This window comes from Megalopta genalis, chromosome 14 (genome assembly GCF_051020955.1).
Source record: "Megalopta genalis isolate 19385.01 chromosome 14, iyMegGena1_principal, whole genome shotgun sequence".
Classification (NCBI taxonomy): Eukaryota; Metazoa; Arthropoda; class Insecta; order Hymenoptera; family Halictidae; genus Megalopta; species Megalopta genalis.
This window is the reverse complement of record NC_135026.1, coordinates 8321691-8347963: the sequence shown is the minus strand read 5'-3', so window position 1 is coordinate 8347963 and position 26273 is coordinate 8321691. Positions and strand designations below refer to the sequence as shown.

Genomic DNA, 26273 nt, shown 5'->3' with positions numbered 1-26273 from the left:
ACTTTCTCCCCTTTGTGCTGAACAGGACGAAGAAAGGAGGGACTTTTACCGCGCGACATTATCGAAGATATACCCCTCAAGATCCGCCGGTGTTCGCTCCCCCTCCCACGTGTATCGGCGACGCCGGTTCGATGCTTTTTCCTTAGAAGTTAACGGGACGGATGCACGAGAAAGCGCGTGTTTGACAGCGTTATAATTAGCTTATTGGAGTGACGAGATGAATGCGTTACGCATCCTTCCGTAATGTCGCGCGAGATAACGTGTAATTTTAATAGAAACGCGTCACTTTCGCGATCTTCCTCTGACGCAAGACGAGCGGTGCCTCCGACACCGCCGTGCCGGCAACCATAACCTCTTGAACGATCCGCGGGGTGCTTCGCACACTTTATTCGGAGAAATTGCGACACTATGGAAAATACTCGGCAACGCGAATTGTCGAATCACGTTGTCAAGATAAATTATAAGAATTTTTAAAAAAATTTGGACTTTCTGCGTATTTTATACATTGCCATAATTGACTGTATAATTTTGTTCAATCCTCCAGGATTCATGGTCCTTTTCACAATCGATTTGAAGCAACAACAAAATTTTTCTGCAATTCTGAGAGAAATATTTTCAAATCTTGGAAAATCAGAATTTCTCAATGGAATTTTATTTAGGGGTTGAACAATGTGAATCACAATTATCTGTCACTGACCCGGGAGCCGGATTCTAGAAGGCGTTTCCCCGCCCGGAGGGTCGAGCAAATTTGCCACCCCAACATCAAGCACTTCTATAAAAAGAATGTACAATATGTCCTCTGTAATTCCAAGAATAACAAGGGGCTTTTTTAACTTTGTATAATTGTGATAAAGATCAGGATTTCAAGACGTTCCAACTAATCAATTTAATAACCGCATTACATATTCTGCTTCTGCATAAGACCAAATATTTTTGTTGGCAGCCCTGTAATATCTGACGAAAGCGATTTCAAGTTGATTCATGTGTGAAATCACCTGCGATCCATGAATTAACTTCCGTTAATTCATCAACTATCTTCTTCGTGTCTTGATTACTGTTCGAATAAACAATGTTTAAAATAACATTTGAAAATGTTTATGCATCAATTGCAAAGGAAGGGAGTGAAGCAGAAACTTGTTTGTATTAATTCAAATGATCTTGACATTTGTACTACATTGTACATTGTAAATTTGTAAAAGCATTTACATTAATAAGGAAGAATGAGGTTTCTCTGTTAATTTGTACTTGCTTGTATCAACTCAAATGATCTTGTCATTAGTGCCATATTCCACATTGATAAACTTGTGAAAACATTTATATTAATGAAAACGAATAGGATTTCTAGGTTAGTTTCGCTGCAATAAATGTCCCAGTCAGTTCTCCCAAATTCGCTCAAGCGTGAAAACAGGAATATATCTACTGTTTAGTTAGGATACGAAGGAGAATCAATCGGTAGTTCAATGCTCAGCAATAACGTCACTCGGAGACACTCGAACGTACGAACAGGTGACGGCGACACCTATTGATAATTGCCACATGGTTGTACGCTATAATCATTTTTCTCCTTCCAGCACTACGTCTGTGTAGATCAGCGAAGGCAGAAGCGAGATTAGACAGCGATACGTTTTGTAGATTATGGCACTTTGTATTGGCTTAGATGGCGCTGCTTCTGTATTTCGTACACGTTGTTTTCCTTTCGTAAGATTAGCTGATGGCCAGGACGGTCCACAGTATCAACGAGTTTACGGTTGTTTCAGCACACCGAATTTACGCGTCTCTCAGAAGAAAACATCGTGAAAGCAAATTCTACAGACTCGAGAAAAATTATGCGATTTGAAACACGAAGCGACCGGTGTTTCAAGCGATGTTATCTCGCAAGCGAGAAACGCGTGACCTGGGGCGTCCTTTCTCGCAGCCGCGGATATATTTCTAAGGCGATGTTCTTCGAAAAAAAAACGGTGAAATAAAAAAAGTCGATCTTTTGAAGGTTCTCGACTACAATAGCCCCTTAAGGTATTATTGAACCATCCGAACGAGCGGCGGTGGGTGGGGAGGTGAAAGTCGGCTTTGTACGGTCTCGGTGTAGATCGGTGTGGATGTCAGCGGATTTGGGTGGAACGGAGAAAGACCCGCGGAGAAAGACCGCGGATAAACTTGCGGAGAATGTTGGAGGAGAGATGAGAGATCCCCGCGCGAGTGAACATCGAGGTCCGAGGCAGGCGGAAAACGTCCCCTTCGCGCGGCACACGCGTGGACGATTATGGTCTAATTCCCTTGTACGCGCATTCCCACCAACCTACCTAGCTTACCTACCAACCTACCTGGCTGCCTCGCATGACAGAACCGTCTTGGTGAGCGAACGAGGAAAAGCGTAGTTGTCGGTGCATTCGATAAGCGTACGCTCGAAAGACAGGGGTGTGTCCCCTTAATTCCATCTCTCTTTCACTCTCTCCCGCTTTTCACCCTGATTTCCTCCTACTCCGCCCCTCTCCGCGGCCCCCTCGACCGTCCGCCGCAGCGCCCTCTCTTCAATCTCTCTTTCTCCCTCCCTCTCGGATTCGACGCTGCTCTTCTCTTCCCGCGTTTTTTCCTCTTTCCACGCTTTTTCCTCCCTTTCTCCTCAGCCGCTCGCTTTCGCCCTCGCTTCCCCACCTCTCTCTCCATCTCGAGAGTTGCACCTTCGGCTTTGCCTTATCCCTCCTTTCCATCTCTCTCTCTCTCTCTCTCTCTCTCTCTCTCTCTCTACTTTCTGTCTTTCTCTCTCTCGCTCTCTCTTTCTACTTTCCGCTACCCCCTTTCTCTCTCTCTCTTTACTTCTCTCTTCCTCTCTACCACCACTTTTCGCTCTCTCTCTCTCTCTCTACCTCTCTTCCTCTCTACCGTCACTTTCTGCTTTCTCTCTCTCTCCATTTCTCTCTCTCTCTCTCTCTCTCTGTCTCTTCCGCCCGTACGGTCGCGGGCAGTTCTCGCGTAAATATCGCGGTTTCTCGGTAAACAGGAGAAGCCGTTTAAAGAGGGACAAGGCAGAGAAGGAGGTGCGTGCACGCAAGGCAAATGTCAATATCGGCGACGCGCATCGGCGAACGGACCCCCACGGTACTACTTGGGGCGGCAATGAGGGCGTAATTAATCGCCGATGCAAAGAAATTTCTCTCTTTTGCGACCCCGGCCGTCCACGGGACCCGGTACCCGCTTCTTCGACCCTCGTCACGGGACACCACGAATTTCCGGTTTCATCCGGTTTCCACGAACCAACGCTTTTTCTCTGACACGCAGCCATCCTGCGCGAGCACGTCGGAGAAACTCGTACGAGGCTGCTGACAGTTCGGATAATAGAAGATCGTTCGTTATGCGCAACCTGATGCGTTCTCATGTTCGGATACAAGAAGTCGGCGTTCGAATGATTCAGGGTTACTTGGGAATTCGTGAGTTTGGTTGGAGTTGTTGAGGTTAGGGTTCGCATGAACGAGGTTCTCGCATACATTGTGGTTCAGGAGTAACTGCGGGAAGTAGAATGGAAGTCGAAGGTAGTTTTAGGAGGTTGGAATGAATTAATGAGGTTAGAATACATAAGGTTCGAATAAACGAGGTTTGGATAAATGTGGTTCTATTTTACACTGTGGTTCAAAGGTGTCTCTGCGGGAAGTAGAATGAAAATTGAAGCTAAGTTTGGTGAGCTAGTTGCAGAAATTGCTTATGATAGCCTTTTTAACTCCCAGTAGGGTATGTTTGATTCAAAAAGTGATTTTTTATAGAAATTATATTCGCTTTTAGAAGCTATTCGACTTCTATTAACTTGAAATAATTTTTGAAAGTTGAATGGAATTGAACACTTTGACGAGAATATCGAAAAAAATCCCGAGTATTTTATTTAACACTATTTTCACCAATTTCTTGTATACAATTTTTACCAAATTTTCATTTTATAATCATTATAGAAAAAAAATTGAAAGTTCAATCGGTGAGAAGTGATTAAATTTATACTTCTCAAATAATTTTGATTTAAAATAAAATTTTAAAAGATTTCTCTTAACCTGTCTGGTAAAAATCATGTCCAATTATAATATTAAAATGTGTTCTTTGACCCGATCGGTAAAAGTGGCGTACAATTAAAATTTGCAAATGCATCTTTTGACCCCTCTGATAGAAATAGTACTAACGAAATTGAAATTGAAAAATTTAGCTTCTCAGAAGTCATAAAATATTAACGTGAAAATTCGTCTCCAAATCTAGTCAAATAATGATTCCATGGCTAACGCGACAGTCAAAGTGTTAAATAAATAATGATATGCATTATCTAACGCGATAAGAGAAAACATTGTGCTATAGAGAAAGTATCAGTGAACAATCTAGGCACATGAAATCGCATAAATCTTGTTAAAATTATTGTTAAATATATCGTAAAATTCGCCGATGCGTTCAATGTTAGTTATATTTCCAACTAAAATCTTGCAATTCGATTTTTCCCGCGTCGTGTCGGTAAAAGCAGGTATACATTAGTTTCTGCGACAGCATGCGCCATCTAGGGAAGCTAGTTAGAAAGTAGTAATTCTTCGATTCAGGTGGTAACGCAGGTCTCTGCAATGAGCGACGGTCGACAAGTGGCAGTGTTTAGGTAGTTTCTTCGAATGCACCAGAAATTGTTTACATATAGCCTTAAAGATTCTATGAAAAAGAAAATTTTCTGAATTCGTTTTTGTATTTTACCATTGCGTAATGTCTTATTAAACGGACAAATGAGTCGAAGATATTACCGATCGTGGAAAACACGTTTTCCACTAGAATTCCCAAGATCATTTGCCTCTTGGGGAAAGTTCGCGCTTTATTCTCTACTTACCAACATACTCCTGTGAAAAAAAGTTACATCGAATGTCCTAAAAAAAAAATTAATTGTCATGAAAACCAAAATTCAAAAAACACTACCATCATTGGCACTATTTTTGCCGATTGGAAACCTCAAAGTTGACAAAAAAAATATAAAAACTCGAGTATAAAAAAAATTGTCTTTTTTTTATGTTTTCGTTGAAATGAACAATTTTTGGGCAAACAAGCCCGGATTCTTCTGCATTCGAATGAAACCTTCCGCGTCCTCGATTGCAATAACGCCGGTGCAATATTCACAAACTCCAATTTCGACCGTGTCGTGTAGAAAAACGTTAAACGGCCGATTCTCACCATCGCCGTGTAATTTCCCGGTTCTAATTAGCCCTGCGAGCTCACCGTTAATTGCCCACAGGGTACGTGCGATGTGTATCGCCCGCGGCCCGCAACGATGCCAAACTCATCTTTGCCTCCACAGTGTCCAACATAACCAAATGCTAAAAAAAAAGAAATCACTCCAATCACAAGAATGTTTTTAGGTTATGCAAACAACTTTTGTAAAAATATTTTCTTATTCCTCTGCTTTCAGTGGTAAATTAAACCAAATAATATGATTATAACGTCCAGTCTCTAAAATTCCAAGCAAATACTATAATCATTTAAATAAAACAATCTACAGATTACAAAAAATTTTCTGGATTTTAAAAGCAGCCTTTCTATTAATAAGTTATAGAAAATATGATAATTCGGAACGATCTTTTCTCGTCGAGGACGAATATAGACATTTTAACGTCCGGTTTAAAAAGCTGCAACCGGAAAACTATGGACATAACCTGAACCTAACCTCAATTTAACCGAGTCACAATTTCACGGGGAACGAAGTAAATTAAACTTTGCGTATCAGTTTCTCCGGATTAATTAGTCGGGATTGCCGCGGCCAAAGGTTTCCGTGGCCGAAAATTCGGGTGCAGGAATCCGCGTATTCGCGACCAGTAATTACCGCGTCGGATTAAAACGCTTACAGCGTCGAGCGGTAATATGTCGAGGCAGCCGTGACGAGGCGGTTTCATAAACTGGTCCCCGAAGATATGAATTCGCACAAGCGTTATACAAGGTGTCCCGAAAAATACTGCAAGCCCTGGAAAGGGTCCAAGGTACCCTACGGTGATTCCTAAGATCATTCGAAGTAACTTTATCCTTAGCGAAAATCTTCTCCGCGGTTTCGTTAATGAGTTATTAACGAAAAAAAAAGCACGAACCATTCAGCGAGTTAGTAAGCGGGGCGCGTCAGCGTGCGCGACGCGTTATTGGCCGCGTGGGCGGAGCGGCAGAGGTACTCGCTCTCTGATTGGCTCGCGTTTATCGCTCATAACTCGCGAACGAAGCCTCGGAGACGATTTTCGCTACGGAAAAAGTTACTCGTAACGATCCGAGGAATCGATTGGGATCATTAAGAACTTCGAAACGTTCGAAGGGTCTGCGAGTGTTTTGGGACACCCTGTATATCCGCGGGCTGGAAATAAGCGACGAGCGTTCCTTCGGTGGATACGCGGCTGGAAGCTGTGTTCCGTCGTCGCTGGAATCTAATCTAATACCGGCTGGCCCTGGAAGGTTATAGTTTTATTAACGCCTCTATTGGGCTTAACGAGGTCAATTGAGGTGATACGGTTGCCTTGATTTTACGATAGTCCGTCGCCGGCCACGATAACGATCCGAATGCCTGTCGTCGGGATCGACCGCGATCCTCGGCGACCGATTAACACGAACCGCCGTTTAACCGTCGCTCTTTCGATTCTGTTCCAGCACCTGTACCACCTGCAGACCGGCGAGGGCGCGTTCCGAGAGCGGGGGAGGGGACGAGGCAAAGGCGCAACCAGGGTAAGTAATCCGAAACCCATTTTCTTGGCCGACCTGGCCCACATCGCGCCGCTGCGATCGATGCCGGAACGATCACATTTCAATTTTATGCCTTCTCGGTGTTCATTCCCGGCATTCTTTCTCCTACGGGGAAATTTCCCCGCGAGGCTTTCTTCTTCGGGAATATTCAAACGATACTATGGCTCTTCCTCGCCGGACGAATAAAACCAGCGGACCATTTTTACGTTTTTCTTTCCCTTCGAGTTTTTTAGTGGCCGAGACGGGAATTTCTCTCCCGCGAGATTTATTAGCACACTTCTCATTGACTTTGATGGCGAAGTTGGTAAACTCTCCGGGCTTCGGTGCTAGAAACATTTTTCTGTCTCGCTCGATCGTCGAGCTTTTAACGCGCGACCCGCAACGGGCACGTTCGGACATTTTGTTTCTTTGAATTCGTCGGATCTTCGGACTTGCTGCGATGCTCGCTTAGCAGCGACGAAGTTGTAATGCTCGCTTAAACTTTTGGGGGGGGGTGTTTGCTTATCTTGACAGACAAGGGCAGAGGAGGAGGCCGCAGGAAGCAGGCACATTTTAAAGAGACGCCGCGGAAGAATGATCATGCGATAATGACACTTTCGAATTCACTCGTTTTTATTTTACCTTCACGAAAGTAGTGCCAATGGATTGCTGACATTCTTGCGATTAAAACGAGTCCAAACACGACGTACATCGGTCTACGTTCAGCTCATTACTTATATACTGGGTGAACTAAACAATGATGAACACTTTGAATGTTTTACTTGCTTTTTGACAATATGCTATCAAAGAGAAACATTGCTTGGTTTGAATTAACGAATGTTTCGATAAACATTTTTAGATGATAGAAAACTAGTGATATTCTTTGTTCACCCTTTATATTATCTATAGCTTAAACTAATCGGATTTACGTCGTGTTTGGACTCATTTTAATCGGAAAAATCTCAGAAATCCGTTTATGCTGCAATCATGAAGATAAAGTAAGAATTACCGACAATGGAATATTCATTGTCGCGCGTTTATTTCTTTTCTGGTTGCGGTATCCTTTTAAATGCCGAGTCTCGAGCGTCGACAGACTTCGTCTGTCATTTTCTTTATTCTCTATGCGTTTCTTTATTCTCTCACTCGTTAAACAATCTTTGGAGATTATAATTTCTGGTTAATCGTAAAAGATAAACAAAACTCTTGGTCGGCCTACGCAAAGGTCTAAGACCCGCTTCATAAATTCGCATTCAGTGCCGCTGGCACATAATAAAGTGCTGGGGGGAGGGGATGAACGGCCGATCAAAATATATCGGCCTTTTCTTTTTCCCGTTGCCTCTTTGGAACGACAATAAATTGGATCATGAAGTCCGCGAATATTCGAAACGCCGCCGCGCTGTCGAACTTCGACGATCCGAAAGAATGGAGGGACCACGAAATATAAGGCGATAAAACGGACGGATGGTTTATTCTTTTCCGGGGGCAGTAATACGGCATACCTTTCCGCTGCCGGGGACTCGAACGGCGGTCCCGATACGTGATCCGCGGACGGTCTTTTTCGTAAAACGTCCAGTAAAACAAACAATAACCCGGGTCTCGTTCCGACGGTGGAATTCCGACGTAAAAATAACGGGTTCCGGATTTATTTTACAATTACTACGGCCGTGCGTTCTTCTCATTCTCGGAAACTGCTACGTCAACTGTACACACTTTTCAATACCGTCGCTGATTTTTTATCTGTAATGGCCCCTCTTTCACAGCCATTTTATGTTTCCGTACAGTTCTTCGAATTTTTACTTCAAATGAACTGCGCTCGTTCGCGTTAATAAATATTTCGTTTAAACAGAAACGCGTTTCCCGTTGATTTACGTTCGGGGAAGCGAGGGACGTTATTTATGGACCGACTTAGTATCTCTTTGTGCTTCGTCCATTGTTGCTGGACTTCGTCTCATTTGTTCGGACCATTTTTTCCCCGCCATTTTCTGCACACATTTTAATATTTTATTTAATAAAGCTGCTCGTTCATTTACATTTGGACAGATAACATTATTTATCCGGTGATTCAGTGTCTTCTTATGCTTAATCCATTGTCGTAGGATTTTCTCTGATTTTCTCGGACCATTTCTTCTTCGCCATTTTCTGCACACTTTTTAATATTTTTTTTAATAAAGCTGCTCGTTCATTTACATTTGGACAGATAACATTATTTAACCGGTGATTCAATATCTTCTTATGCTTGATCTATTGTCGTAGGACCTTGTCGCATTCGTTTGGACCATTTTTGTTACCATTTTCTCAACTTATTTTGTTGATATGCACTCAGAGATCCAGTAACGCTATCCTTGGGTCGATTTAGTATCTTTTCATGGTTCGTCCATTGTCGTAGGATGCCACATCATTTCTTTCTCGGACCTTTTCCTATTTTCTGAAGAATTTCAAATATTTTATTTAAATGAGCAATTGACGTTATTTATAGTTCAACACAGCGTCTCTTTATAATTCAGCCATTATCGTAGCACTTCATCACATTTGTTCGAACCATTTCTTTGCGGCAACTTTCAATTTTCTGGAGAGTTTAAAATATTTTATTTAAAAAGCACGCTGCTCTTCATTGAGTTACAATTGAGGAACGAGCGACGTCATTTATAGTTTGACTCAGTAGCTCTTCCTAATTTAACCATTGTCGTAGGATTTCATCTCATCATTTTGTCTCATTGTCTATTTTCTGAACGGTTTAGATATCTTATTTAAAAAGGACACCGCTTTCCGATTTACATTTCAGGAACACGTTGCATTATTCATTATCGTATAACGTCATCTCAACTTTTTGTTCCATTGTCTATTTTCCGAACAGTTTTAGATATTCTATTTAAAAACGACACCGCTCCTCGTTGTTTTACATTTCAGGCAGGAATGGCATTATTTATAAACCAATTCGATATCTCTTTCTAATTCGTCCATTATCGTAGGACGTCGTCTCTGCCGTTTCAGATAACGTTTCTCACTTATTAGTCTCCGAACAGTTGAAGATACATTACGTAAAAGGTATTCAGCTTCTCGTTTGGTTAACAGCAACGTTCTCGCGCTCCATTGGCGTCGAACTGCTCTATTTTCGGTTCGGCGGGAATTAGATTCGCGGTTTTTTCACTCGCCGCTTTTTCCCCCGCACTCATCTACATCTTTCTTCCGTTTCGACGACCGCTCTTCTTTCTCGAGCGCCCTCGTTCGGGCCACTCACCCGCCACGTTCCTCTAATCCCGGAGACGCGGTAACGCGCGAGCAAAATGCTCCCCCACCCCGCCCCGTGCGTCGCCGGGCGGCCAATCGCGCGCGAGCCCGCTCGAAAAGTGGCAACCCGGTGCCATTCGAATGCATGAAATATCGGCAGAATGAAAATATTCGCCGGGACCGACCGACATTTTCGTTTCGCCTCGGACTCGCGGCCTGTTTTAAGCCCGCGAAATTACTATTAACGAAGCTGCACAAAATGATTCGATGCGGATTGATCATCGACGCAATTTCATTCGAAAATTCGAGCATTTGTTTCGGAAGTTTGTAGTTCGATTGATTCGTCTTGCGCGGGGAGGATATTTTTTTGGGGAGAATTTTATGACTCGGAAATGAAATTAAAGGTAATGCACATATCGATAAGGTAGGAAATGCCATTGGAATGATAAGTTTTAATTTTTGGGTAAAATAAAAATTGTTTAGACGAGTTGCAAGATATAGGAAGATAATTTCGAAGGCCTTAAATGATTTTACTGTTTTATATTTGATCTGGTCATTTTTATTATGAATTGATAAAATAATATAAATACAAAATTTAGTTAATTAAAATTATTAAAATTAAGTTAAGATATTTTAATTTTCGAATCGCGAAAATTCCTTCTCGCAAACATCGTTCTTATGGAAAACGTAGCTCTACGTAAAATTTGCGTCAAGTGGAAGCACAAAAGTTTTCAAGGTTACTCGAGGTCAAACATTTCTGTCAAAATTTTGAGCCTCGTCATCCGAATCGCGAAAAATCCTTCTCGCAAACATTGTTCCTACGTAAAACGAAGCCGTATGCAAAATTCGAGCGGAATCGGTGCAGAAAAATTCTCGAAACTGCAAGAAAAATTACAATAAAATGGTAAAACATTTTTGGAAAGTTTTGAGCCTATATCTCCTTCTTACTAAAATCGTTACATCTCCCTAAAAAAAATAATGAAATAAAACATCAAAATTAATGACTATCGTCACATAACCTATATCTTATTAGAATAATTACGGGATGCATTTCTATCCAGCCCGAGCCTTGCAACGGGCGAATTTAAAATCTGCCCGCAGAAAATCGGAAAAAACGGCGTCCATAATTTACCGTACAGAAATTCCGAGTCATAACCGTCCGGAAGACGTTGCAGTTCCCGTCGGAATGAGGCACAAGCCGCGGCGGTGGATACGGTAAAACAAAAATCCCGGGATAACTTTCCGAAACTTCGAATTCGGACATAAATTTCCATTTAGTTAAATATCTCGGGGAACGAAGACGAACTACGACGGGAGATCCTGCTTCGGAAGTGTTCCGTGCGTCCTCGGAGCTGCGCGAGCAAGTTCGCGCGGGAAAATGGCCGCCGGGGGCCGCGAGCTATCGGGCGAACAAATGGCCGCGGATAAATCGGCGGGACCTGTGCGAGAAACGTTCGGATGAGATATCGTTCAAGGTGGAAATGCAACACGGCGGATCGCGGGCCGCGAGCATTTTAAACATGGCGGTTGCGGAGGCGCACAGGCGCGCCGCGGCCCGATCAATACCCGCGGCTTGCTTAATGTCAGTTCTCGAACTCCGCCGACTGCCAAAGAAAATTCATTCGTGACGAAACCATGCGAGAAATTTCGCCGCAGCACCGCCGTGCCATCGATATCCCTCGCTCCTGGATCCGGCCTCGACGCCGAGCACTTCCGGTTCCCGCGAGCAGCTCGTCCCCGCGACGGCTCCCGCGCTCCAGTTTCATTTTTCCGAATTTTTTTTCTTTTTTACCAACGAACCCCCCCCCCCCCCTTCACTCCGTCTTCCAGCGGATAAATATTTCAGCTCGCCGATCTTTTCGCAATTTTTTTTTGGAAAAGCTAAGTAATTACGAAATTGCTAGAGTTTCTGAAAATTTATACAGATTTGTGCAATTTTTTATTTTGGTATACTGGTAGACAGTCTTTTGCACTAATCTGTAATCTTTGTTAATAGGATGTATTTTTTAATTCTGTAATCGTTCCTCCTTGAAAATGTTACTTTTACAACATTTTGAAATTTCATTTTCATTGGAAAATATCAACTTGTTGTCAACTATCACGAAAATTTGTAAAGCTTTTTATTATACAATTTTTTAGTTCTGTTCTCTTGTAAATATTCGTTTACAATATTTTTTAATTGTTTTCTTAAATGAGAAAGTCTAAATGATATGAAAATTTTTACAATTTTTTGAAAATTAGTACAGATTTATGGAATTTTTCAGTTCAGTTTTCTTATAAATTGTTTTTTTTTTGCATATATTTTTCTGTCCTTTTTCAATGAGAAGTACCAATCAGTTAAAAAATTCGTACAGCGTTGTATTATGCAATTTTTCAGCAATACTTTGCAGTTCGTTTTTTTAAATGGAAAATTCATGTTTTAATTCGCGAAACCTGTACAGTTTTTCGTTATGCAATTTTTTCGTTCGGTTAGCTTGTAAATATTCTTTCTCAATATTATTATGTTTTAAGTGGAAAAGATTAATTGATCTAAAAATGTACTAAATACGATTTACTAGTAAATATTCTTTCGCAATATTTTCTAGTAGTTTTATTTCAAATGCAAAGAGTGCTATCTGATTTGAAAATCTGTAAAAATTTTCAAATTACCATGTAAAAGGAAAATTGCAAAATATTTTGAATGAATATTCATAAGATAACAGAACTGAGAAATTGCATAATTGTATCTGATTGTAATCGATTGTAATTGATTTTCAAATCGGTTCCTCAGTTCGTTTCGCTCGTAAATACAGTTTCCATCTAGGGCTTTTTAATGATTGTCTAGCACCAAACGGGATCGTGGAAAAATCTGCTGGAAAGGTTAATAGATTTATTATGCTAAACGAGGAATAAATATTTATCAATGTTTGGATTGGACATTGTATTCTACACCGTTCCCCGTACACCGGAAATTCATAAAGTCTGCGATCTGGCGATAACGAGCACTGTATAATAATGCAGAATAATGCATACTAATTGGTGTGCATTGTGTTATTTGTTCGGCCGTCCGATAGATTAATAGCTGCTTCTAACGAGTATTATAATAATTCATAGCTTCGCGTTGTAACGCGCACGCAAATTGATTTCTCGATTTTATTAGACAAGAAACGAAACGTGTGCTTCGATCATTATCGCGTGAAAAATAGTTCGAGTTACGGGTGTGGAGCACCTTTTCCTTTCGAGAACGGACTCGAGCAGGACTCGACGAAGTAAGAGAGCAGATATAACGAGCGGAAGCGAGATAGATGCAGTACTCGAGCTGCGACGGTCGAGCCTCGGCATTCAAAGGTGCACTACCGAGAAATATATATACGCGATAAAGCAAATTTCATTTTTACTATCTGTCGCGTTACATTTATGATCGTAGTGCCAACGGATAGCTGAGATTTTTCTGATTAAAATGAGTCCAAACACGATGTAAATCGTACCACGTAGAGCTTATCACTATATACTGGGTGAACGAAATAACTTGATCAGTTTTGATATTTTATTGATTTTGTTAATTTGAAGATATGTCACAGTAAAATATTTTTTGGTGACTAATTGTGGGTAGTTCGATAAATCTTGACTATATATATTACATCATAATAATAACAATATGCACTATCATGTAAAAAAAGCGTGGCGACAGACTCGAAAAAAGTGGTCTGTTTATCAAACTATCCGTCTATTCAAACCACGACGTTTGCGCATATTATCGAAAGGGAAATAAAATATTCAAAGTGATCAAGCTGTTTTGCTCACCCAGTATATAACTCTTCAATAAACATGGTCTGAGTTACATCGTGTTTGGACTCATTTTAATCAGAAGAATCTCAGCAATCTATTGGCGCAACAATTATAAAAGCACGACAAGAATTACTAAAAATATAATTTTGTTTCTCGCATGTAAATTTAAGCGTACAACATTCTAACAAAAAACATGACGAAGTAAAAGTTGAATAGATTTTAACGCTTATCTTGGCTCGCGCAAACCGTTCATTTCCGACGCTCACGTCCGGCGAAGTGAAAACGATACACCGACGGCAATCTCGAGAAAACAAACGGCAATAAATAATTTTTTCGCGATGCTCTCGCCGAGATGAGTAGCATACTTTTAATAGTCGGTAACTGGTGGGCTCCGTATGGGCCCGAAGGGTTCCAAGACGAAATAATAGTGTTTGGTACGCTTTCGAGTCGGTGCACGTCACCTCTCACCGAGTCGTCAATCACGGGGCTGGCTGCCCTAAATGAGGAGGGGGTGGAGCTTTTTCGCGGGACGAGACAATTGCCTTGTATTCTAAACGCGCGACGATCGGGGGACTGGTAATTGGCGTTTACTATCAGTCAAGAAGTAAATAATATACCCTGTGACGAAAAAATAACACGCACTTTATTTCCTAATGCAGAATAAATAGAATAAATAATATAAATAATATAGATAACGTAAATAGTATAAATAATGTAAATAATATAGATAATATAAATAATGTAAATAATATAAATAATATAAATAATATAAACAATATAATAATATAAATAATATAATATAAATTATCAGTGTTAAACATTGATGATCTTTTTGGTAAGTTAGACGCATGTTGTTAATTTACTGTTTTATATTATTTATATTCGGTCATTTAACCCAATTTTGAAAATGTTATTCGAGTTTCAAAAAGTGTCCGAATATTATCGTTACCCTCTACGGACGATGATATCCATCGTGTTCGACGAGCATTCGATATCTTCGTTGCGGCCGTTGCGCTATCGATCCTCCCCTTCGCGCCCCCGCCGGCCGAGACAACCGGTGCACACGTGTACCGGCACCTGTGCCGACGCAACGTCTTCGTGATAGAATGCAATTCCGTTTTTTCGCCGTTTCAATTTATATTCATCGCTCGATCGATCCCCGCGCCATTTTGAACGACTTCAGTTTCTTTACCGTCCCCGCGGTCATTACGTTTTCTTATTATCTGCACCTTCGAACTCGTCCGAAATTCGTCGGCTGTCCGAAAAGTTCTTTTATTTCACGTCCGGGTGTCCCCGCTTTATTGTCCGCTGCCGGCAGCGCGGAGCTTAGAGCAGGGTCATCCGACGTCCGGATGACGAGAGGAGAATGTCGAAGCACGGTACTACAATTCGCATCGATTCGGCAGTCAGCACGCGAACTGAAGCTTTATAATTTTACCACCAATGGATAGCTGAGGTTTTTCTGATTAAAATGAGTCCAAACACGATAGAAATCGGACTAGTTTAAGCTGTTTTAAGATTAATTAATAAGCAATCTACGGGGTGAGCAAAATAACCCGATCATTTCGAGGATTTTACTTGGTTTTGATCGCTTGTGAGAAAACATTGAAACAAAATATTTTTTGCCGACTGATTCTGTGTGTTGGGATTGATTTTGGCGACAACTGTTACGCTATAGTGATAAAAATACGAAAATATGTACCTCGTGCAACTTTGAGGAAAATATTTAATTTGTCTTAACATTACTCCTTCATTGAAACCAAACAATGTATCTCTCTGACATCTGCAGACATTATTAGAAATCAAATAAAACATCCAAAGTGATCAAATCGTTTTGTTCACCCGGTATATAGTTATAAGCTCCACGTAATGCGTTTCACGTCGTGTTTGGACTCATTTTAATCGTCAGAATCTCAACTACCCACTGGCGCTGCAATTACAAAAACAACTCGCCGCACAATCGACCTTAGTCTCTCGAAGATCCAACGCCGAACATAAAAAATTGTGTCCTATCCGCATAAACGTTACCTAATTTTTTTAAATACTGTATTTTTACCGAATTCATTCTCTCACGCTCTTTCATCCAAGATTACGGCATTCCGTTAACAAATGAAAAAAGAAAACGTTCGAATGACCTTGACAAATGTTTTGTCTCGCATTAACGTGTTCTACACGAAAAAAAGAAGCGCAGAAAATACGTTCGACGTTGTTTTCCCAAAGTCAAACGGTTCACACAAGTCATTTCAAACTGCACTTATCGACGGACACCCGGTATAATTCAGCGACACCCTGCGCGCAGTAAAAGTTCCACGTGTCGTCAAAAGCTTGGAAAATAGTAGCTCGAGAGTCCTCGGCGCGGGAGCCTGTAACGCGAGCGTCGCGAATAATCAGCGGTTCGAGTCGCACAAGAGGCAAAGCCGAAAAACTCTGGCGTGTCACCGATGAAACGGAAGTTTATATCAGAGAAAGAGGGAGAGGGAGAGGGAGAGAGAGAGAGAGAGAGAGAGAGAGAGAGAGAGAGAGAGAGCACTTCCATTGAGAGAGCTTGAAAAGCCCGGCCTGCGTTCGTCCTTTTTCCACGGTTCTGTGCACGCGGCCGTCCACTGCCGTGCCCACGTCCCGTCTGAAGAGCCACTGGTGCATCGTAATAAAAGAAAACACCGGCGCGAGGCTGTCTGTTTAAGGAGACAACGATGTCCTTCGCGCGTCAAAGGCCCCCTCAACTTACGGGCAGAAGAAGACTGTTGCTCGACCTCGACCGTCCCTAACTCTCTCGCGTCCCCCGTCTTCCTTCGTCTCGAGTGAATTATTCCTCGGCTTCTGCGGTTTCCGAAGGCTTCTGTCAGTCACTTCCGGTTGCGGTCTTGTTTGTCCGTACACTATTCCCGGCTGAGCGCGCTGATCGACGTAAATCGTCGATTTCTCAACATGCTGATTTCCTCGGCGCTTCGTGACAGCTGCGTCCATTATCCATCGTTAAAAATTGCGGCAAATGAAAGGTTAGGTCCCCGCTCGCGACGCTCAGTTTTTCACGAGATTTCGCGCATGAGATTCAGCTCGAGAAACTGAATCCAACGATACCCGGTTTCGGGTGCAGACCGCTTATAATTTTCGACATATTTAATGTTGAAGTTGTTAGCAGAAACGAGGCGACTAGATACGTACCGGCGACAGAGATGTCGCGTTGACGCATGGCGTCGATAAGGCAGGGCTCTAGCACGTAATTTTGTGAAAGCAGGATCTCATCGGTTCGAAGTAGTTAGTTAATATATTTCCATCGTCAGTTCGAAAAAAAATGCAAATTCTAAAAATAAAAGAGGACGAAGGATATACCATCGCAGGTTTCCCGCGAGCAAATGGAATCACGGCAGCGGAAAGAATCGGCGTAGAGAAAGGAAGATCGAATTGGCCCAGTTTCCTGGTTGTCGACAGCAAATGATCACGATCCAGCCGATACTATAATTTTCAGGCGACGAAATCGGGGCCGACTGGGGCTCGGATCGCGGCTCGTTCCCGCTTCCGAACGATTTAATCGAAAATCCGTGGCGGCCGGAGGGACGTGGGGATGCGCGCAGGGGTGGCAATCGACGTTGGAAGATCGAGCCACGGGGGTGTCGCGGGTGAAATAATTAGCGGTCTTCCTCGTCCGATCCCCACCCTCGTCACTTCGCTTTCTGCCCCCTCCAGGTGGCCGTTGTCGTCGACTAAATTGCATTAGGCGAGCAGGGAGAGAGAGAGTGAGTGAGAGAGAGAGAGAGAGAGAGAATGGAAGAATGAGAGAATGAGAGAGAGAGACTGGAAGAATGAGAGAATGAGAGAGGGCGAGAGGGAGAGTGGAGGGGAGCCCGAAGGGATATCAGTAGAAGGGGTGTCGTTGGCGGCAGAGGTGTCGGTGCCGGGCGCCATCTTGGATTCGCGAACAATGTGTCGGCTCGGAAGGTTCCAACGGAAAACGAAGACGAACCTGTCCGTGAATATCGATCGGACGCGCGCGCGCGCGAGGCACAAATAAAATGCTAATTCCCTCTCATCCGTGTGCACCGCCGCGTGCATTGCACACCCCTTCCTTCGTTCCCCCCACGTCCCCTCCTTTGTCTTCCTCTTTTTGACATTTTTTTCCCCCGGTTCACCCCTCGGCGAGCAATACGCGGGAAAAAGCGACGTCGGTCGGGGTTGAAACAGTTTTGATTGTCGCCGCACGAGCACATCGCTGCAGCGAAGGCGACGGATCACTGCCACGGTCAGCTCCCCGCCGCGGTCTTCACGTGCACGAACGAATTGGGACGGTAGAACGGGGCCCCCTCTTGTCTCTGTTCCGGATTGTTTCGATCGAACTTACTTCGTTAGACACACCCTTTGGGGTCATGATAGGCTGAGTTAGAAAAGTTCAGGTGTTTGCTGAAGAACTGGCTGAAGGAGCTAGCTTTTTGTCGATTTGGAGGTTAGGTCTGAATTAGGTTTTGCAGAATTTGGAGGTTAGGTCCGGGGTTGGTTTGATGCTGCATGTCTCTTAGGCTGTTTAGTCGGTTAGCAGTTGCGATCTCGTTGAAAAATGTGCGAGTTAGCGTAATTATTAGGTGGCGGATTTGATGCGTTTATGGCAAAAATGGGTGGCTAAAATGTAAAATTGCGATGACATTGATACAAATTAATGATATTGGTATGCTGTTTTCAAGGTATTAAAATTATTAAAAGAAACGATTTATTTTTATTTAATTTCTGGTTTCTACGATCGTCTTTGAAAATATCTATTTTACATAATGATTCGCAATGTAGTAATTATACTGGACATGATTGATTTTCTTCATATTTCGTTTAAACACAATACTGTCATAAAATCTGTACTGCACATGATTGATTTTCTCTATATTTTGTTTGAACACAACACTTTTATAAAATCTATAATTTAATAAAGAATATCAAAGTATATAACCTTGACATAACTAGATAGCTGTTTTTGACGAGTATACTCGTCACGAAGAAGTGGCAACATTTTGTGTCATGTCGAGTATACTCGTTCAAAAACAGCTGATTGATTAAATGTACTATAGACCCTCGATCACTCGTAGTGCTGTTCCTAAACCAATTCAGAGGTTATGTCTGCGTTAAATCTAAGGTTAGGACTGCTCCATGTTTCCTAGGACGTTTGCATACGCAGTAGTTTTGATTATTTGAACCTCTGACACTAAGACAATTTACAGGTTAGGTCTGGTTCATGTCTAGGCTAAGTCTAGGTTAGATTTCCTATGTCTTTCTTCACTCTTTCGAATGTACAGTAGCGCGTCAAGTAGCCGAAGCTCTGATCCAACAACAATTTAAGCGGTTAGATTTAGGTTAGGTTTACTCCACGTTTCTTAGAACGTTTTCATGTACGGTAGCTTTGATTATCCGAGCCTCTGAGCTTACGACAATTTAGAGGTTAGGTCTGGTTCATGTGTAGATTATGTCTAGTTTAGGTTTGCTTTATCTATCTTAGAATGCTTGAGATAGATCCTAGATGCTAGATCCTAAGGCTATACATACACGAGTCCATCTGCTGGAGAAATCAATAATCAATTGATCTAGCTTTGTTGCTATGTTCAGATCGTTCACGTTCGCCTAATCAGTTCGTATAACCGAGGGTCTATACTTAGCATCCATAGTTAACTGTAAAATTTATCTAAAGAATTTAGAATTGTTTATATTAATATAATTAATATATTAATATTTTATTAAAATATACAGTTATTTTTATTTATTTTTATTTTATTAATATACAGATTAATATACAGTTTCAGTTAATTCTCGTGAATTCGTAATCGACCTTGAAAAGCGTCGCCGATGCCTTTCAGCTCTCGCGCGCGCACGATACAGGAGATTCCTCCTCGCTGCGTATTAGTTCCGAAAGTCCTTTCAGCTGGCATGCTCGCGTACGTCGCCGCGATTTACTCGGGTACTATTCTTCAGTTTCGCACTAATGATCCAGTTCTTTCTGGGCACACTGCCAACTGGCCCGTTTCTATTCACCCGCGGAAACTCTGCTGTTGCACCGGTCTCTTACACCGACACAGATTATTGTAACGCCATACTGGAACCAACCATTGTTTTGATTTCCAGCGTCAACGTTGCCGCGACGATTTTCTACGTGCAATTCTCCACGACCACTGTTTTTTGAAGGTAGTCTAGCAACCGGCACAAATAATGCCGAGACCTGCTCCATCTTGTTTTTGAAACAGTTTTTGACTTCAAGGTTATCTTGATATGAACCAGACCTAACCTCTAAATTATCTTAGGCTCGCAGGCTCAGATAATCAAAGCTACTGTACATGGAAACGTTCTAAGAAACACGATGCAAACCTAACCTAAATCTAACCGCCAAATTGTTGTTGGATCAGAGCTCCTGCTAGTCGAGACTCGAGATGATACTTTTTACGCACACGCATTTGCATCATTGTGAAGCATTAAGCACTCAAGATTTGGCAACGCTGTTCTACCGTTTTATATGTCTCCGTTCGTAATTTCGAAAATCTTACGTTTCGGCTTGGCTGAAATTTCGCATGGATCTCGAAGTTTTATATAAAAACGGTATTCGCAAAACAAGAATTCTTGTTTACTCGAGCTTTCGTGCAGTTTTAACAGAAACGAGCGAAAGCACCGCTGCATTATTATTCAGCCAATTAAAACGATCGTTGCATTAAATTAACGTTCTCGTAACTCCTGCATCGTGCAATTCGTGCTGAGAAAATTTTTATTTCTCATAAAAACACGGATTCTAGATCGCTGGAACGTCACTTCCTGCCTTACCGACCGCTAGTTTAGATCTAGGTTAAACAACTTATTTATTGAACAGAGTAGAACCGTTGAATCCACGTCAGCTAACTTATTTATCGCATACAGTAAAAGGGTTGGGTCTATGTCGTATAATTTATTTATTGTTAACGGCGGAAGGATTAGGTCCATGTCATAATTTATTCATTGTATATAGTGGAAGGGTTAGGTCTATGACATAATTTGTTTATTGTATACAGTGGTTGCGATAGCTCCACGTAATATAATTTATTTATTGTATCGTTTTTTATAATATTATAAAATATATATAAAATATATATTTATATTATAAAATAAATATATATTATATTTATTTTATTATATCGTTTATTTATTTATCTAGATTAGGTTTAGCTTAACCTCTGTCTTGCCAAGGAAGTTTCTCTGCGATTTCGTCGAAACTAACCTAAAAGTCACGGACATCTACTGGACCAGTTTTCACTGTCAGAGATTTTCGAACGATTACGTTCCGGTCGCGAATGTACTGCAGCGCGTAGAATGGTCCCGGAAGCGACAGCGGGACTCCGGTATAATTTTCTCCGGCAGAGATTCGTTAGAGAGCGTGGTACCAGTCTGGATTCAATTTTCCATAAATATGCCCGGACGGCTCCCACTAAATCGTCCCATAAACGTTGTCCCCCGTTCCCCATAAGCGTTCACCACTCGAGAGGTACCATTCCGCTTAAACGTTTCTTTTCCGGGGAGAGTACCATTAAGTGTTATGCGAGCGACGACGCAACGGAACCCGTTGCTCAACCGTTCCCCATGATTCTCGTTGTTAAGATAATGAAGTTCCGGGACCGTGCGAAATAATCGAGTTAGGACGGGCCGGCCGACGTTATTTATGCGACCGAGGGAACTTGCTCGGCCCACCTCCGCGACAACCACCGCCCCCTGATCACAACGATGATGTTTGTTCCGTTCGGAGAATCCCGCACGATTAACGAGCCTTTAATTACCGTCGAACAAGTTCATTAATTCCTCGACTAATATCAACTATTTTTTAGAATTTTTCGAGGTAGATACAGGGTGTCCCAGAACTCCTGTTACACTCGGAAAGGATGTACGACGGGATGAAATGATTCCTCGGGTGATTTGAAGAAACTTTTTCCTTTGCGAAAATGTTCTACGTGCCTTCGTTTACGAGTTATTAGCGAAAAACGCGGGCCAATCGGAGAGCGGCTGACGCTCCCCGCCCTCGCGACCAATGCTGCGTAGCGCTCGCCGAAGCGCCAGCTGCACTCGCACGCTTATTGACCGTCGTTTTTCGTTGATAACTCGTTAACGAAGCAGCGGAGAAAATTTTCGCAAAGGAAAAAGTTACTTCGAATCATCTCAAGAATCACCTCCTTCCTGATCCAACAAAATTGTTGGGACACACTGTGTACTTAACAGCTTGTAGCATTTTTATCGCGACGAAATTCGAAAAGATAACCGATTAACAACATTTGTCCCGAAAATTGTTTTCTTGAAGGTACAAAAAATGGCATCTGTCGCATAAGTGAGGTTATAACTTAACAAAAAATTGCTGCAAACGGTTTAGTGTATACACTTTTAATATACTCCTTTACGAAAAAGGATCTATGGATGTTCTAAAAAAGCTCGTATCGAATTGCTAATTACGTCCCTCTTATTTATAACGGATCGCCGTTTTATTTTACGCTTCCGTTGAATTTGACTCCGGTCGTGGTAAAAAGCAAGCTGAAGACACGGATGCAATTATCGTGCTGCTGAAAATATTGCGGCAGCGGAAGTTGCAAAAATGTCTGGGCAGCGAGATAAATAAACACGCGCGGTTATTGAAACGTGCATATTTTCCAGATGGAACAGAATTTTATGGGCTGTATAAATAACGTGGAATATTGATAAACGCGGTACGCGGCAGCGCCGTCGCGGTCGCAATGTTAAAAGTTCGATGATTTAGCGGACTAACGGCCGGGAGATCTGCGTTTCGAGACTCTAACTAGGTTACCATCATCGATTAGCGCTAAATTTAAATGCAGATTTAACAGCGATCCCGATAACGCCGGACTCGGCAGCGCGTTGTGTTTTACTCGGACGACGTCGAAATTTTACGCGCGAAGCGTAATGCAATTCATTTTCATGCATAGGATAACAGGAACGTATGTCTTCCCGCTAATCGAAATGTTAATGGAATTCGATGTTTCGCTTCGGCGCTCGTAGGAATCGTTTCGGTATCGAAGTTTACGCGCGGGCCGCACGTAACTCGTCGGACTGCGTTTCTTTATCGCCTTGTGCATTCAATTGAGAGTGCTAGTCAAATATGATTAAACCCAGATGACATGATTCATAAGTCCCTGATAAGAAGACCGTTCCCAGATAAGTGTAATGTCTAAATTGGCCGTTCGTCGTGTTAGATAATCTTTCGTGTGGTTCATGTTATTGACGCTCCAGCTCGGGTCCATTTTGACCCAGAGAACAATTACTGTGATTTCAATTTATGGTTTATGATCATTCCTTTGCATTTTTACAGGTTTCACGATACATTGTTAATTGAATATGTTATATTATATATATATATTTTTTGTCAAGATTATTTGTATACATATTTATATTTATATATTTGTATATAAAATATTAATATTAATATGTATATTAATATTTCATAGTGGAACTTGTGAAAATGGTTTATAAAGTTCTGTTTATTATTTTGAATCCAAATAACTATGCATGGATATCTATAATTACAGTGGATATCTATATAATTACATGGATATCTATATAAAACAGTTAGTACATATCTCTAGGTCAACTATTAGTTATAATTTGAATCATCAATATTTTTCAATATAATTCAGAATTCACATTCGTGCACAATGTAAATTGTGAGAACGTAGATGAATGATCAGAGTACTTGCACTATTATCACTAAGAGTTAAACTATTAATTATAACTGTGATACTATTGAATATAACTGTTATACTATTGTACTAACTGTAACTGTTACAACTTTAATAACTGTTGCAATAATAATTATAACTGCAACACTATTAAATATAAGTCTTACAGTAGTAACAATAACTGTCACATTTTTAATATTTGGTACACTAATAATTATAACTGTAACACTATTTGATATGACTGTTAGAGTACTAACTATAACTATTACAATTTAATAATTGTCCCACTATTAATTATCATTATACTACTAACTGTATCTGCTATACTTTTAATAACTGTTACATTATTAACTATAACTACTTTATTTTATTTATACTTTACTAACTATAACTGTTACACTATATTAATATTTGGTACATTAATAATTATAACGGCAACATTATTAAATATAATTGTTACTGTACTAACTATAACTGTTGCACTATAACTACAACTACAACTATTAAATATGACTTTTACACAAGTAACTGTAACTGTTACAGTACTGACTATAATTGTTACAATTTTAATCATTGTTATACTATTAATTATAACTGTTACCCTACTAACTATAACTGTTACACTTCAAATAACTGTTTCGCTATTAATGTATTTCGCTGTAACACTACTAAATATAACTCTTATACTACTAACTATAACTATTGTACTTTTAACAACTGTTAAAATTAATTATAACCGTAATATCACAAATCGCAGCTGTTACCCAATTTATTGGTAATCGACAAGCAAGATGGCGGAATTGGGGCACGATTTCCGTTCTAGGTCTCGTCTGGGCCCCTCCCTCGTCTTATCACGAGCCGCGGATAAGATAGTCAGTCGCAGTCTTGTTTTCCACACCACGGGCCAAGATAAAGCGTCTTGTTCCCATCAACCGCGGCAGAGCGACGTCCATCACGGGCAGCTCCCTGAAAAATCTCAAGAAATCGTTAAGACCGTTTGTTCCGTCCTGGGTCCAACGAATTTCCGGGTAGCATTCACTTAAAAATCGATCGATCGGTGCATGAATAATGCCAGTTTTGAAGTATCGGGGTCAGATTTCCCGACGTTCTTCCGTGCGGCAGAACTTTCTGAATAATTCAGAGGACGCCAGGATCGCTTCCAGTATCGTATCGAAATAATGTAATACCCTCTGCCTCTGTGTTTCATAAATTCCGCACGGCCGAATTCGGCCGATGCCGTTCGAACGGACGGCGCAGAGAAGCTGGCCCGACGTTATCGGCAAACAACGGGAACAAATAGTTGCCGAGATAGAGACGGATCGGCGGGATGAGACGCCGTCGGAGCACGAGATGTGATTGGAAAACTGCGACAAGTGTGCAAATTCTACCTGAGCCGTAAGATATCGTGCGGCAACGGTGGCGCTCGTGTGCGCGAGCACACGCGCGTTACGTGTGTGCCTTCTCGCGACGACAGCGACGACACCGTTGCCTCCGCGGTGGTTTATCAGTAGGCCGCGCGAATAAATATTTATCCTGCGATATAACAAGAAACATGTCACGGTGTGTTTAGATTAATTCCGTGGATCCCCGGCTGACCCGAGCGGAAGGTAGAACGGTGGAAAAACATTTCGTGCTTGAGCTTCGTTATCTCCTAAAGCAGGCCGAGACTGTGCACATTTACACGCGAAACTTATGGACGAACATAACCTTATATTTCGATTTTACGGTCAGCACCGTTCACATCGTTTGTATCGTTCTGGTAATTTTTCCACTGACTTGTTTATTGTTGTTAACATACGGTTCATGTAATATATGTATATGTTTAATTCTGATTCATTGAAGTTTCGAAAAATACTCTGCAAACTCCCAGTAAAATTAGTGGCAAATAAAAGAGGAGAGAGACAAATTTTGTTTCATTTTAATTACGCGGCTGGAAATATATTTGCTAACAAATGGAAATATCTGGAACAATTTCGAAACTATCCCTTAATATATTTGCATAATTTTACCGTTTATAAATTTAATATCAAATACCGGTAGGAGAGAGGCAAATTTTTATGTTATTCGGATACATTTATGGTATCACTGATGACAGGTTAAAATTGTTAAAACAATTTAAGAGCATCCCCATGTAGCTTCCACCAACAAATTAAATAGAACATTTTAAACACACACACACACACACACACACACACACACACACACACACACAAAAGAGAAATTATATTGGCAACAGATGATGAGCTCAACATTATTGCATTGAAATATTATTACAGCTAGATAAACATTCATAAAATAATTTACCGACACAATTTCTTCCACATCGAATTAAATAAAAAATTATTGATAGAAGAAAGACATTTTATTGCTGTCAGACAAGGAAATAGAATTTCATAAATAATCCCCCAATTTACCAGTCCAGTTCCAACCCCGAAAATAACTAGAAAATGCTGACAGGAGACAAACTTAAAATATCGTTATTGAAAAATAAAAAGTCTTAAAACAACTTTAAAATTATCCGTTAATTCACCATCGTGATTCCTCTCTCATCAAGTTAAATAGACAATTTTTGAACAGGAGAAAGGCTGATATTCTTAGCTCCAAATCGTGAACTGAAATTCACTGCCTTAAAATATAAAATTTCATAGACCATCCGTTAATAGACTACCCTTAAAAGTTGAACAGAAAATGCTAACAGGAGAAAGACGGATCTGCTTGCTTGCTTAAAATATCGTTGTCGCAAGATAAAATGTTCTGAAACAATTTTGAAATCATTCCTTAATTCACCTTCGCGACTTTCTCCCCCATCAAATTAAATAGAAAAGTTTTGACAGGAGGAAGTGAAATTTTCTTGTCTTCAAGTCATGAACGCAAATTCACTGCTTTAAATGGTCTCTACTGAAGAATCAAATC

The 26273-nt window shown here is 41.2% G+C and overlaps 1 protein-coding gene across 5 annotated transcripts in view; it reads left to right on the top strand.

The window, feature by feature from the left end:
• Positions 1–26273, top strand: part of Tet (tet methylcytosine dioxygenase-like) — a 247985-nt gene that overhangs the window by 133189 nt on the left and 88523 nt on the right. For all 5 annotated transcript variants that reach the window (XM_076526256.1, XM_076526254.1, XM_076526257.1 and 2 more), the window contains exon 3: positions 6625–6699. In XM_076526256.1, coding sequence (XP_076382371.1) covers positions 6625–6699 — 75 coding nt within the window. The remainder of the gene's footprint in view (positions 1–6624; positions 6700–26273) is intronic.